General features: G+C 35.3%; 2 protein-coding genes and 1 long non-coding RNA gene across 5 annotated transcripts; 2 read left to right on the top strand and 1 right to left on the bottom strand.

Moving 5' to 3' along the window:
* The first annotated feature begins 652 nt into the window (after positions 1–652).
* Positions 653–1,701, top strand: LOC106089967 (uncharacterized). Its single transcript, XR_001221732.2, has 5 exons — positions 653–689; positions 795–879; positions 986–1,221; positions 1,283–1,400; positions 1,491–1,701. It is a non-coding gene; the product is annotated as an uncharacterized LOC106089967 (long non-coding RNA).
* A 6,417-nt stretch (positions 1,702–8,118) lies between these two features.
* LOC106089976 (uncharacterized) lies at positions 8,119–9,507 on the top strand. Of its 2 annotated transcripts, XM_013255995.2 has the most exons (3): positions 8,120–8,969; positions 9,037–9,145; positions 9,301–9,507. In XM_013255995.2, exons 1-3 carry the CDS (start codon positions 8,244–8,246, stop codon positions 9,420–9,422), a joined length of 957 nt encoding a protein of 318 aa, XP_013111449.1. In that variant the 5' UTR covers positions 8,120–8,243; the 3' UTR covers positions 9,423–9,507. The 2 variants fall into 2 exon arrangements, with proteins under 2 accessions (XP_013111450.1, XP_013111449.1); XM_013255996.2 differs by lacking the exon at positions 9,037–9,145 and having other exon boundaries at positions 8,119–8,969; positions 9,301–9,388.
* A 6-nt stretch (positions 9,508–9,513) lies between these two features.
* LOC106089975 (UDP-glucose:glycoprotein glucosyltransferase) lies at positions 9,514–14,578 on the bottom strand. Of its 2 annotated transcripts, none has more exons than XM_013255994.2 (3): positions 14,510–14,578; positions 14,149–14,438; positions 9,514–14,084 (listed from the first exon to the last, which is right to left on the bottom strand). In XM_013255994.2, the coding sequence occupies exons 2-3, from the start codon at positions 14,384–14,386 to the stop codon at positions 9,688–9,690; spliced, it is 4,635 nt and encodes a 1,544-aa protein (XP_013111448.1). In that variant the 5' UTR covers positions 14,387–14,438; positions 14,510–14,578; the 3' UTR covers positions 9,514–9,687. The 2 variants fall into 2 exon arrangements, with proteins under 2 accessions (XP_013111448.1, XP_013111446.1); XM_013255992.2 differs by having other exon boundaries at positions 14,149–14,457; positions 14,510–14,561.
* Positions 14,579–15,807: the final 1,229 nt, after the last annotated feature.

Genomic DNA, 15,807 nt, shown 5'->3' with positions numbered 1-15,807 from the left:
AAGTGGTTTTAGAAATAAACTATGTTTTCCAATTTATCTTCTATAAATGTGTTTTATATTTATATTTTCATCATTAAAACACTGTTTTGTTGTTTATGTGAGAATATAGGATCAAATATCTTTTTACGATTTCAGAAAAATATCACAGCTGTGATATCAAGCCTTTGACTTTTACATTTAATGCAAAATCAAAGCAAAAATAAAAAATTGTACTCAGCTGTTCGCATGACCTCATCTTATTAGTCGAACAAATAAATACGTATTTAAAGAGCAATGTAAACGGGGTTAAACAACCTTAAAATATATAAGCCATTGGGTTGGATATAGATTTTTGTTGTTGGGCAAATTACTCTATCTTATGGTTCAGAATGAATTAATGAGGTGAGGTCATGCGAAAAGCTGAGTACAATTTTTTTATTTTTGTTTTGATTTTGCAGTAAATGGAAATGTCAGGATGCACTAATAAGGTGAGGTCATGCGAACAGCTGAGCAGAATTTTTTTATGTCTGTTTTGATTGAATGAATGCTTTTATTGAGACTTGAGAAGGTCATTGAATAAATGTGAAAAACACATTTGTATCATAGAGGATTTCATGTAAGTATTAAATTTGTAAAAAAAGACTATTATAATAATACGATATAATTGTTTCAACAGGTACATAAGTTTCATTCTGTACAAAGCTAACGAAGTGAGTATTACTCTTATATGTATTTTACATATGTACATATATACTATTTCGTGTATAGAATAGTTAGGACTCTAATTTGTTGTTGTTTCTTTTTTCATTTGTCAGCCTCTGTGTCATGCTTTTAAATAGAACTGAGGCATACTGTTGTGGTCTGAGTCGATGTTAAAAGATACGTGGATAATGGAAACAGGTAACATATAAGCCGAATCAGATCAGTGCTTGTTTTTCTCCAAATTATAGATGTCACATAATAGAGAGTTTTTATGATCTTTTATACTTTCGATAAATATTTTTAGGTGATGGAATGCATATTAACAAATATGCAGGATGTCTGCTGCTTCATAAATGCGTGCGTTAGAAAATTTCTTCATAGGGTTCTCATAGTGATTGTTCACGCATTTTCGAAGAACTATGCGCTCGAATACTTCCAGTTCATTGGCAACAGTTGGGGAAATGGAGAACCAAATAAGGAATCCGTACATTAAAATGGATCTGACGGCTACTTTGTAAAGCAACAATAATGTATTTTGAGGTAAGTATCTGTTGTTAAGAAGATATGCAAATGGGCCAGCTACTTTTTTTGACTTTTGCAGTTTTGTGCGTGTGTGTTAAATTTAAACAATTGGTTGAAATTTATCCCCATGTATTTGATGGACGGTTTTATTGGGATGTTGATCCCATCAAGAGAAAGCCGCAGGTATTTGCTTTCAGGTACTACGCCTCTCGGGCCTTTCCCTGAAGCATTTCTGAAACAAATCGCTACTGATTTTGACGCGTTGATTTTAATGCCCCATTTTTTAGAAACTGTTGATTACTCTAGATGTGCGCATGCCGTATTTAATGCCTGAGTAGTAGATGAATGGTGAGAATAGATCATACAGTCGTCAGCGTAGAGAATAGCCTGGGAATACCCAATAGTCATAGAGAAGCAAATTGAATAAAAATGGTGCTAGCACGCACCAATATGAACCACGCCTGATGATGAGTAGATGTCTTGGATTTGACCTACAAACTGACGGTTTGTAAAAAAACTGTATACGATTTTAACCAAGTAAGGATCAATTCCAGTTTCCACCATTTTATACAGTATGCCATTGTGATATGCAGAGTCGGAAGCCTTCTAAATATCAAGGGCAATAGCCACTGTGCAGGGTTGTTCTTTGAGGTGGTCCGAGACGTCTGAATGGAATCTCAAGAGTGCGTGCTGAGTTGAATGCGACTTTTTAAAACCACATTGGTATTTAGAACTACGATCGATCATAAACAATTCTTCTATTTTCTCTTTAAGTACATTTTCGTAGATTTTGCCAATATTCAAGAGGATGGATATCGGACGGAATTTATAAACAGATTTACTATCAGGTTTCTTATGTATCGGTATGATTCTTGCCATTTTCTATGCTGAAGGGAAGTAGCCGGCGTTAATGCAGTTGTTGAAAATGTATTCAAGCAGCTTCAAAGTGGATGGAGGTGATTTTCGTACGATACAATTAGAAATTCCATGGAGACCACTTGATTTTTTGGGGTTTAAATTGCAGATGATGCTTTGTATTTATTCGTAGCTGCAAAATGTATGTATAAATGTATCTAGGTTTTCTACAGCAGTGAAGTTATCGCAAAATGTGTAAACGTGCCTCGGTAATGGAGCGATGTAATTTGACACACTTGTTTCAAAATCATCAACGATGAAGTAGACTGTTGAAAAGAAGTCGTTTAGAAAGCTTGAAACTGCTCGGCTATATCATATTTGTTGGATATTATTGTATTATTAGATATTGCTGAGAGAGACGACTTATTACTTCCAACTATTTTATACACCTCTCTGAAAGCAGTTGGTCCTGATTGATATTTTGAACTTTTTTGTTGAAACCCTGAGCAAGTTCCAAATTTACAAACGATAAAAATGTGAAAAAAGAAACAACATGTAAAAACCCTTTAAAATCCAATCCAAAGCATTTGACATTCTAGTGACATTTAAATACAACTCTGGAATTAGAAAATTTGATCAGCTGGGCTTATGACTTTACCCTGTAAAGTTTGCCTAGGATAAACAGTAATCTACTTATAAGCGCAGTATGCACCTCCGGAAAAATTTTCGTTACCACAGGATGCACTTATAAGGTGAGGTCATGCGAACAGCTAAGAGCAAATTTGTTTATTTTTGTTTTGATTTTACAGTATATCGAAATGTCAAAGGCTGTGATATTTTTCTAAAATCTTATATATGTTTTATTTGATCCGATATTCCACACATAAGTAACAAAACGGTGTTATAATGATGAGAATACAAATATAAAACACATTTGTAAAAGAAAGTTTGTTTCTAAAACCACTTTGACATTTCAATTTACGGCATTTGCTTCTCAATGTAGTTTCGTTGGGGGTAGATTTTTGTTGTTATGCTAATGACGCTACCTCTTAGTTGTACCATGTGTAAATGTCAAAGGCTTGATTTAATTACATAAACCATGTTTACACTTGGAGCAAATCTAGTTGTCCGACGAGATTTCGTTAATCTCGTTTTTTTGCAACGAGGTGTCCCATACATTTTCGGTGTGAGCAAATCTACTAATTTGTAATTTGTCTTTTTGAAATTTTAAAATTTTGTAGTCCAATTTAAAAAAAATCGTTTCAAAATATAATTGCTATCCATAATAAATATGCTGAAGACAACAAATATATAGATCGTGATTTTAGTTGCACTTCAAACAATTTTTGGAGCCAATAATAATGGAACAATGATAAAAAACAACTTTATAAAAAGTTTACCATAAATTATGGGGGAATGTCCTACTGATTGAAATTTACGCAATTTACGGCATTTGCTTCTCAATGTAGTTTCGTTGGGGGTAGATTTTTGTTGTTATGCTAATGACGCTACCTCTTAGTTGTACCATGTGTAAATGTCAAAGGCTTGATTTAATTACATAAATCATGTTTACACTTGGAGCAAATCTAGTTGTCCGACGAGATTTCGTTAATCTCGTTTTTTTGCAACGAGGTGTCCCATACATTTTCGGTGTGAGCAAATCTACTAATTTGCAATTTGTCCTTTTGAAATTTTAAAATTTTGTAGTCCAATTTAAAAAAAATCGTTTCAAAATATAATTGCTATCCATAATAAATATGCTGAAGACAACAAATATATAGATCGTGATTTTAATTGCACTTCAAACAATTTTTGGAGCCAATAATAATGGAACAATGATAAAAAAAAACAACTTTATAAAAAGTTTACCATAAATTATGGGGGAATGTCCTACTGATTGAAATCAGCAAGTTTTTTGGTTTAAAATCTATTAACTAAAAAAGTAATCGGCGAAAAATATCGCGAAATGCAAAGGTAGTACCAGTTTTAATTCGGTAATTGTAAATCAATCTTCGTAAAACTTAATTCTGTCCAAATAAGAGATGTTCTACTGGCAAATTATCACCTCGGGTCTCCTATAAAGGCCAAAACAGAATGAGCGCATTGAACTTTGTTTTTCAGCGTTGCGTTGAAAAATGCAACTTCGCAAACAAATCCCCTCTTGATTTTATTTTGTTCGCGTCATTGGCAAAGATTTTTAATACCATTTCATGGCGAATTAAAGGTGGCCTCATTTGTACAACAACCACAAATCATACGGTGCAATCCGCAATCTTGTCAAGAAGTTGATTGTCGTTTTGCTAACACACTCAAAGATATTTGTGTACGTGTGCGTACATGAGCATAGAATATGCGAGAATGAAGATAACAGCAAAGAGAATGCAAACAAAAATCGGACATCATAATAGGTTAAACCTTTTTAACAGCTGTTCACGTGAGACCACATTGTTAAATCCGCCCTGATACCATAATTAACCTCAATTCTTTAGAATGTCCTTAGAATTTGTACTATTTCCATTTCCACCGCTTTCGAGCATTTGAACAGGTTTTTAGGCACTCAAATGGTATTAAAACATTCTATTTATTTGTTTAACAAATATTTTATAATGCCGTCAATATTTTAAGTACAAAACTAAACAACACTTCTGGCGCGATAACAAGAATACAAATTCAATTCTTAATAGCCTCCTTTGTCTAGTATTGAATTGAAACCAAATGGTATTAAAAATCTTTCCCTATGCTGCGAACAAAATAATACCAGGCAGTATTGGCAAAGTACCGTCATTTTTCTATCAGTGTAGGCAACTAACATTTTTTTTCTTTTTGACACTCGATTTGTTCGCCAGTTCAATAAAGACAGCTGTATACGCTTTATAAAATCAGCTGTTTTTTAAAAAATTGGCGAACAATTTGAGTGACATAAGGAAATAAAGTGTTTGGACTTGGCAGTAATTATTTAATTGAAAAATTAAATTTTCATTCCCATTTTATATATAAACAATTTTTAGGGTTCAACTAAAAAAAATTATTGAATAAATTAATTTTTTAAATGAAATTTTCAAAAATTTCAATTGCGATCGTAATTGGAAAAAAAGTTCAGATTCAATTAAAAAAATTATTGAATCAATTAATTTTTTAAATGAAAATTGCCAAGATTTAAATCATGTTCGTAATTGAAAAAAGTCCGAATTAAATTAAAAAATGATTGATTCAATTAATTTTTTAATTGAAAATATTTTTATTTTCAATTAAAAATTAATTGAAAAAATTTCCATGACATTTTTCTGCGTAATAAGAGCTTTAGGCTCTATGAGTGACACTTGCATTTTAGGTTTATTTAATGACAATACCATATGGTTTAATTTTATGATATTAAAATTATTAGCTAATTTGATGGACTCTAGTTTGAAAGTATAGCTGTATAAAAGAGAGGACAAATATTATCAAAAAATGTTATTGGCTAACGGCTGACATGTGAATATTACTGAATTGGATATTGTACTGTCCATTTTTTATGAGAAATATTTTGTGAAACACACACCCAGATGTATCTCACAAGCTTTTTATTTGTGGGTAAAACTGACGATTCAAATACGAACGTTTCGCGACTTTTGACGCTACAGAAACAGGTTTTAACAGAATTTTCCAGTCATGTAAAAAAATTTTGACAAGTGGCAGGTATTTACTCATCACAAAGTTACAGCAACAGTTCAATGGGAGAAACATATTTTGTTTCAATTTTGTATGTGTTTTTTACATATTCCACGCGAGTTAAGGCTGGTACTACGTTCTTTTTTACAGAAAAACTTCCGAAAATCGTTCTTTCGGTGGTTGGACAAGGTTACCACATTTGATTTTATGGGTTTCTTTGGCCAAAATGTTGTCATTTACATATTAAAAAATAATATGGCATCAAACAATTTATCAGCTGCTTACGAGCATCTGTACACACAAATGTGAGTGTGTGGATCGTACTGAAATTCATGTATGTTTTTGTAATTTCAACCAAAACCCTACCGTTTGTATTTAACATATAATGAAACAAAACAATTTAAAATGAGATAAATGCAGAATTTATTTTAAAAATAATTAGATTATGTAGTATTTTCACTGTTATAAGTTAAATTAGCACAATTTTCAAAAAGCCTTTGTCAGCATCTTCCACTTTTATCCAAATATTGTTGTTGTAATTGCAGGACCAAAAGCGCAACACATTCTTTCACAAACCTTATTATTTCTTACAGATTTATTGAGTTGCATGTTGTGAAAGAAATATTTATTTTTCTTTCGAGTATATTTACTTATATTAAAAAAATGCTTTCTTCTTATGCATCCACAAACTCTTTATGTTTTCCAACTGGGAGTAAATACATGTGAGCAACATCACTAACACTGACCCAGTTACAATTAGAAGTTTGACGATCGCGTTTATTTTGCGTAAGGAAATGACTTGTTGCACAGCTGTGCTCTCAATGGGCGTCCTGAAATGTAGTTCTTCCCTAGATGAAAAAAAGTTATGACGAAATGAACACATATCGGCAAATTTTTCCGTTTGTTTTTTATATAGAGTTTCAACGCGAAAACCGAATAAAGTACAGGCATTTAATTGTTAACGTGAGAAGTAAACTCCGTTCACACTGCTCTTTAAATCCGGATTTAATGGCTCGATCACCTGTTTTCCCTTTATAAAATCAGCTGACGAGAGCCTTAATGAGCAGTGTAAACGGGGTTTTACAGAGCAGGGGTACAGATATCAAGAAGCTTATATAAAACATAATCGAATATTAGAAAAGACATAAATAGTTCTAAGGTTTAATTTTTAACCGTTCGTTAATCATGTAATGTCAAAGTATGAAAAAGACTCAACAAAGACCCAAAATTAGCATTGGTGACCATAAACATATGTTTATACACACATATGTGGTAAATTATTAATCTTGTTTATTTGTTTGTACTATAAAGAAGTATGGACACACCAACAACTTGCGCCGTAGGAAGATGTTAAAATGCGTAGAATATTATAAAAAGCAATAAAATATGTTCGGTTAAATTTAAAATGTTTGCAAAGCGAGTTTCGACCTTGAAGGCTCTGTTGCCACAGCCAATGGCCCCGAGAATGTGCAAAGATTCTGAAAAAACTCTAAGCTAATGCTCAGATACACAAAGAAACAATAAATTCCTTTACGAGTATGTGCAGAATATTCGTAGATTTTCAGTCATTACCACAATAAAATGTGCAGAAATTTTGAAATCGGCAAATTTTCTTATAAAATATCGGAAAAATTCGGAAAAAACGGAAAAATTACTCACTGGGTACACTAACAAACATTTAGTTACAATTAGAAGTTTGGCGATCGCGTTTATTTTACGTAAGAAATGACTTGTTGCGCTGCGACTGTGGTTGTGCTCTTTTAGGGCGTCGTAAAATGTAAATTTTCCCTTGAGATAAAAAACAAGTTATAGCGAAATGAACACTTTTTATCAATATTTTTCGCTTATTTTTTATACAGAGTTTCACTGCGAAAACCGAATGTAGTGCCACTTTTTACTTATGGTAAAACTTTAATAAATTTATTATTTTATCATTGTCATTTTCGTAATATTTCGACAAAGTAATCGCGAAAAAGGGGTTTTCAAAGATGAAAAACGAACACAGTACCCATGATATGCACAACAACAAAATATTGGGTGCACTATCTGTCAAAATCTATGATAAGTGCAACTTAGATTCTGAGTATGTTACTAGTTCGCGCCATTTTTCGTTGTTTGTGTGTCTATGGTTCTTAACGATAAATCACACACACACACAACCAAAACTCGTTGACAGATAGTCCACTTGGCGAGAAAAAATTGTACTCAGCTGTTAACGGTAATTATGCCATGATAGTACCAGCCATTATTTCAAAATAATACTCGTGAAAAGCATGGGTTTTCCACTTCGAATCACGCACATAGTATATGCCCTAATCTGAAAGCATAACTTAATGTGCCATGAATTCTAGACGGAAGTTGTATTGGCCAGTTATCGATATCATGCGAATCGACTTTTTCACACATTAAGTCGAATCATAATCGATGAGTTAAAAGCTGGCATCCCCGGTGTCCAAATGTTTTTTTTTTTCAATAATATTTTCACTGAAAATTTATTTCATTTAAAATTAAAAATAAAAGAAAACAAATAGTCAATGGCAGTCAATATGTCAGTCAGAAGTCGACCCTCTATACATGAAAAAGTTTTAAATGTCAATATCACGTTAAGCGAAACCAATTATAAAGCAACGTCACAAGAAAACGGGGAGTCCCACTCGCAATCTGAGGAATCTAATATCGAATCGGGAACAAAATGCGAGGATAACATGAAAGATGAATCCCCTAAAGGGATGCCACAAATAGGTAGGACATCCGCAAAGACCCGCAAGTCGCCATCTCCAAGCAAAGTATCTGAAATTGCCTCCAACAATTTGGACCAGGAACATACAAATACTGGGATTTTACCTTCAGTTGTTACTAATCGATCGGTTATTGTTGCTGTAGCTGCTGTGTGTGTATATATTGCATATGGCCAGTTCAATTCTGAAAAAACGTGCTCCTTTAAGGAGCTTAAAGTGAAGTATCCACAATTGGGTAATAAAGTATGGCATACACTTCAATTTGGAATCGAGCCCATTTTAAATAAGAAAGAAAGAAATGCTGCCGTTTACCTGTTTGCTCACCACGGCGGAATTACTGCACAAGAAGTCATTAAGGAAATTGCATCTTATACATCTGGATGTTACGGTAACAGTCTTGTTGAAATGGAAAAGAATGATTTCACATCTTCGGAGGCAAAAAAAGATTATGGCCATGCTATCGAGAAATACAAAATGAAAATCAAAGAAGGAAAAGTTGTATTGATAGCCAATCTAAATGAGGTAAATATAAGCAGAATTTAACCATTCCCATATATATATATATATAAACTTTCTGCATTGTCAAAAGATTCCAGCGGAAGTAGCCAAAGCATTTCATTCTATATGTGATGTCTACAGTCCAATTGCGCCTGACGTCGTCATTTTCTTAACTTTGAGGATTCCGGCAGTGGAGAATGGTAGGTGTACAAAGCAGGACTTTGCATCCATCCATCCAAGAGCAACAAAAAACCTAATAAAATTAAAAAAAAAATTATTTGACTAAGTTTGATTATCAGACTGCCATTAAAACAAAGCAAATAACTAATAATAGATTTTAATATTTCCATTGCAGAATGCGTCGATGCTATTGTAGAAGATACATTGAACGAGTTGTGGGGTTCCAAATTATTATACAACGAACTGGACCCTTTAATTACACGTGTTACAGACCAGGTTATACTTTTGAAAATTTGATTATTTCGTTTCTGTTTTTTGTATGCCTCAAAGGAATTACGAATAAATTGTTTAGTATATAGATTGTCCCCAAAGACAAAACTTATTCATATATATTTAATTACAATTGTAGGAATGTTATTTAAAACCCCTTCATGGGTGGTTGTGTATCATAACATCCATTTTTTATTGAGAAAATTGGGCGTAAGTTTAGAAAACAAATAATTAAACTAAATTTTGGATGTTACATTACTATAATCGATTAAATATTAAATTACTGTTTTATTCACAGTTCGCTGTGTTTGACAAATTCTTTAGAGGTTGGATTTTCGTTGATATTTCCTCCACCCGTGTCATCGTGCTGTTCAAAGTTTTCATGGTCCTCGATACGAGCCATTAATGATTTCACCTCGGAATCATAGTCTTTCCATTCGGGCACTATACGTTGAGCCGCTGTTAATTTAGCCTCTTTTGTCATTGGATTGTTGCAAAGATCAATAACTTTGGCGTTTTTGAAAGCGCTGTCGCTACACCAGGTCTGACACCATAGCCATTCATCGGGTAAGGATTTAATGGCTACTTGATGTATCATGTTGTTAGGCAAATCCTGATCAAGATTGCTTAAACTATTTGGATCTTGACTTAGAGCTTGATACTGCCCACGCAAACGGTCGCCTGCCGCTATTCTACGGAAACGTCTTAAGTCCACCACATACAGAGCAGAAATGTGGTAGCGTCTTCCCATTAGATGTGATTTCCAATAGCCCTGTTTCCAGAAACGAAAGCCTTCCATTTCTTTGCGCGAATCGCAGAATGGTGTATACGCGTAGGGTGCTCCTCCTAAATCCATGTCGTACAAGTCTTTTAAATCTGCTCTCACGATGGCATCCGCATCGACAAAAATAATTTTGCGTACACTTAAAGGAAATAGAACATCCAGGAAAAGTATCTTATACCCCCAAATGGTTCTTTGTTTTTCAGTCTGTTGATGCAGCCATCTAGGCCATTTGTATTGCACAAGTTCATATTGAAAGCCGTACTCTTTTGCCATGTGTGGCAAAAAATCTGTGAATTGTGGTGAAAGATAGTTTTTTAAAAACCAAAATTTCACTGGTGATTTGGTATGCTTCATAGCAGATACCATCATTATTCTCAGAAGGCGTTCATAGAGATGACCTGATGCAACAGAGAAAATATTAATGGTATCCTTATCTTCATCATCTGTAGTTGAGCCACCTCCGAAAGAACTTGCTATAGAATTCCAAATACCGGACTGTTGCTGACCACTTCCATCTTCCAATAGATCGGCATTTGCCATTCCTGGCTTTTTAGTGACTCTCATTTTGATTACATGCGATTTTAGGGAACTTATCACCACTTGTGTGTTTCCGTTTTTATGAACTGTGTTGGGGCCTTCGGCATAAGTTATATCGTATATATCTGCTGATTTGCCTTCGCGCAGTCGCAGTGTCCACACGCCGGGATTGGCTTTGAGTTGGAAATAGCCCAAGTTAGCCATGACGATAGTGTCAACTAGAACTGGATCCTCTAAGGTACCCAAAGTGACCTGCAAACCCCTGGGCGGCGCTCCAGTTGTACTGTCAAAGCAATGGCCTTCAAGCAGCAGATATTCTAATTCAAATTCGCTGTGAACCGGCCCATTGATGTCGCTCAATTTAATATTGTCCAGATCGTAAACGGAACGCACAACTTCAACCAACCAATTTTCAGGAACTTGAAGATTTTGAGTTAACAGCGAATTTGCTGGCACCCCAGTGAATTTGGCAAAAGGGCCTTCGGCCAACTCACCACTAGGTGTAAATTGGACTTCCGGTTCAACAACGTATCTATAGAAATTTTTAACTGGCATATCACTGTGCTGTCCGACGGGAGTTAGGAAAATTTTCATATTACAATTTATGGTTTGTCGCAGGAGTATTAGTATTGGAGCCAGCTTTTGGGCACTTCTTGATGCTGGATCTACTATGGCACTTATGTCAAAGCTGGGCAGATCATTTCGATTCGATGGCAATTTTACAACTGAATGAGCATCTTTGACATCATCAGGCAGTTTGAATCGCGTTTTTGTTTGTCTAGACAGCAACGAAGTGTACAATTTTAACAAGGTATCGCTGTTGAAATTGGGCTCTAGCTCATGCGAGTTTTGATTTAGAGCCTTTCGTAATTTATCTGCATATTGTATGGCGTTAAAGCGATCTATTAGACCGAAATCTTCAATACCGAAAAGTTCCGTATCTAATATGGGCCCAATAATTTTTCCATTACCTATAACCAATCGTTCGGCTGCCTTCAGATTTAGCACTCTTTGGGCATACACTCTTAGTATTTTCATATGAAGTTCTGTCGATGATATAATTTCGCTTACAGCTTCAGGAATGTCCCATTTATCTGAAGTTTGTTTGAGCCATTTTTGTACGAGTTCGGTTGCTTCTTTGGGACCTAATGTTTGCTGAGCAGCCCATACTAAACGGTTCAGATTATCCTTCCTACCCACATCCGACCCTTCAACATTGGGTATGAAAGCAATTCTCACGCTGGCACCTGCACGCACGTATTGCAAGGCATTCTTCAGCAATTCCTTGCCGCTCTCCTTTTCCAAGTCGGCAAAAATCCACAGAGTAAGGAAATGTAATTTCTGGTCACCAATAGTTTCGAACGAGTGTTTGCCCTCAAAATACTTTATGTTCTTCAACAGCGTTGCTGTCATGTCGCGATTCGAGAGTAGTGCCAAAGCATTGACGTTTGAGAGGTCGTTATGAGGTGAGCCGGTCAAATCCAGAAATTTTGCATTTTCGTTATTGCCCAAAATGCGTTGATTTAATCGCGGCATAACGTGTGGCTGGTTCATAAGATAATCCAAAATTTCTTCAGAATCTGTAAGATCTCCTCGATACACAGCTTTCTGCAATGTTGTGGTCTGCTGAATGATTTCTGAAAATATGGTTTCCTCAAAATCACTATCGGATAAAAGTATGTTACTTTGCATTGGAACGCCGTTAAGTAGTGCCTGAGGCGAGTCGCTGAAACCCAGTCGTTCAACAAATTCCAAAGCCAATTGTCTGCCATAATCAAAGTCGGAATCTTCGTCCAAAATATCATCAACTGCAGAGCTTGACAGTCTATCGAAGGACTTTTTTAATTGGGATTTAATATGTTTGCGCGTTACAGCCTGTTTGGCATCAACATCGGCGAATATATCCGTTAGAAAGCTTAAAGCAGATCGAGCATCTTTCTTCTGCATTACATAATTGAATGCGCATGATATAGATAAATAGTCTATTTGGTTATCATCAGAAGCTTGGCGAGCATCAAAAACTAGTCCCAAACGCACTGGGGCCAAATGCAGAACAAAACTTTCAGCAAGTTTTATAAGACTGCGACTAGTTGGTTGGAGAGGATCTACAATTAGAACCAAATTGAATACATTCTTTCGAATATTTCTCAGCATTCCGGGAAACGTTGGCCGCAACAAATCCATTACACTCGAAGGCCATCTTCTATACTGAACATCCTGTTCGATATCATTGATCCATGTTATGGCCGAGTCGCGAATATCAATAGCAAACTCTTTGGAGCCAGAGCCGGAAAAATCCAGTGCCAAGAGAGCAGATGCCAAACCGCCCCTGACTTGGCTCTTGTGTAAGCTTTCTAAAACTCTTACCTCAGTTCGCAACGTTTCAATTAAAGAATTCAAATCCATGCTATCGGCATCGAAGAAAAGTCCATTAACGAATAGGGCTCCATCTGGGGGTACAATGTTAAGGTTCCGTCCAAAAACCTCGGTGTTATGTTTTACTTCGCTTCTTAATTGGTCACTTACTTTGTGGCCTAACAAGGCACGGGCCTGCATCGGAAAATTGTGGGCAGTGTATTGAAGAATCTTTAAAGCTTCTTCTCCATCAATTTCCGCTATAGCCTGTGCTGCCTGTAGTCCCAAATCTTGGAATTCCCAAGCTTTTAACTGTGCAATTTCATCATTTCCCTGTAGCAGGCTTTGACGCAGTTTATCCAATGAATGGACCATTGTGGGAAATCGTTCTTTTAATACACTAAAATCGAATCCTTGGATTTCCATATCAGCACCAGCTGACAAATCAGCTTCTGTACTTCCCTCAGCAGGTTTTGGGGCATCATCTTGTGATTTATATTCTGTAGATTTCAAATGTAATTCCACACCATAACCAGAAAGTCGAACTCGTTTCCTTTCATCTCTAGTTTTGGGAGATAGATAATGACGTGTAACATAACGTACAGTGCCAGAAAGTGCTTTAGCAGAGAGCAGGTAATGATATTGGGCGAATGACGACGTTCCGAAGTCTCCATATAAAACCACTGTTCGTGTATTATTCTCTGAGCCGGGAAATATGTGGTCGAAGGCATATGTCTCAATAGTAGCGTCTAATGCTTTACCTTGCTTTGATGACGCCAATTTTTGTCTCAATTCGTCAAATGAGCAAACCAATTCAGAACCAATTTGAGCAAATGTGGTGGAATCCATACAAGAACTTTTGTTCACCACTTCAGAAGCTATTTGGAAATGAGTCTGTATACGAGGTGTTAAACTATGCATTGAAACAACGAGTTTCATGAGAGGTATTTGAATATCTGTTAAACCCTTGCGAACTAGTTTGAGGGCAGCATTGTAACTTTGTGATTGCGTATCTATAAAACAAACAAACAATTTTTAAAGAAATTAAACTCTAACAGCTTTACAAGCAAAACTCACCATAACTCGACAACGGTGTATCAAGTTCTGACGCATCCTTCACATAATCCCAATACAAATTGGGATTTTCATCTGCTAAGTACTCTGCAATTTCCAAATGAACAGGCGTTTGCTCCCATTTGGCGTTTATCAATGTCGTAATAGGATAGCTTTTACTGCTTGTCACTTGCTGTAGCTTGCCGCTAATGAGCCCTAGAAACAGGACCACTGTAAGTTTGAGGATTTTTTCGCAACCCATCTTTATATCTGCTTATAATTTATTTGTTCGGCTTTCAAAACATTATCTTAATCTGTCGAGTAAGATTTACACTAATTAGATTGATTATAGCAAGTGATTCAATTACCATAACTTATTTATTACTATTTTTAATGAAAATTCTACTAATAAACTAATGTCTGATGTGGCTTTCCGGTTTTTGACGGCAAGTCAAATTGAAATCGATCAATCGAAAAACCAAATCGAACAAGTCCAGCCAGGGTGCACTTAAAAGGTTAGGTCACTTGCCCAGCCGTTGTAATTTTCCATGAAATAACTACCATGTATACACAAAATCAGAGTTGCACTTATCACTGATTTTGACAGATAATACACTCAATATTTTGTTGCTGGGCAGTTGCCACTATCTGTAAATGAATATATCTTGGAATTTTCCAACTCCAGTAGTGGAATTCACTAAAGAGTTTTAACGAAAATCGTTAAGATAAAAAGCGATAACAAAACTGAGTACAATTTTTTATTTTTGTTTTAATTTTGCATTAAATCTGAATGTCAAATCCTTGATAGAACACCTTGGCGAAACAATTCAAGGTGGACTCATTTGTACAAAAACCACAAATCATATGGTGCAATCCGCCATCTTGTCATCAAGCTGATCAACGTTTTGCACCAACCAATACAAGGCGGATTTAAAAAGGTGGTCTCACGCATACAGCTGTTAGCAGCCGGCCGGTTTTGACGGTATTAAGATGACAGATTTTTGTTTGCTTTCTCTTTTCGCACATGAGTACACACACGCAAACAAATTTCTTTGTGTGTGTTGGCAAAACGAGACCAGCTTGAGTGCAATATGGAGGATTGCACCATATGTTTTGTGGTTGTTGTACAAATGAGACCATCTTTGTTTCGCCATGTAACTAATGCATCAGCTGCATACGTGCATGTGTACATACAAATATGAAATTCATGCATGTATTGTAATTTCAACTAAAACCCACCCCTTTGAAATTAATAAATGATGAACAAAAAACTATTTAAATAGAAACTACCATTTGTAAATTAGATTTTGTAGTTTTTTCTTTGGTATCAATTAAATAAGCACAACTTTCCAAAAGCCTTCGTCAGCATCTTCCACTTGTTTCAAAATAATTTTGTTGTTATTGCAAGACCAAATGAACAACACTATCATTCACAATCGTTATGACTTTGTACAGATGTATTGCAATAGCTTCCTATGAAAGAAACATTTTTTATTTATTTTAGAAATATATTTATTTATAGCTATAGCGAAAAGAACATTTTTCATTAATATTTTCGGCTTATTTTTTTATGTGGAGTTCAACCGCGAAAATCGATTATAGCACTAACCTTTATGTGTGGAATATCGGATCTTTTTAAGTTTTTAGAAAAAAATTACAGGTGTGTTATCAAGCCTTTGACAA

The sequence above is a fragment of the Stomoxys calcitrans genome, chromosome 1, assembly GCF_963082655.1.
Source record: "Stomoxys calcitrans chromosome 1, idStoCalc2.1, whole genome shotgun sequence".
In the NCBI taxonomy this organism is placed as follows: domain Eukaryota; kingdom Metazoa; phylum Arthropoda; class Insecta; order Diptera; family Muscidae; genus Stomoxys; species Stomoxys calcitrans.
The sequence above is the reverse complement of the archived record's forward strand: the minus strand, read 5'-3'. Positions and strand labels throughout refer to the sequence as shown.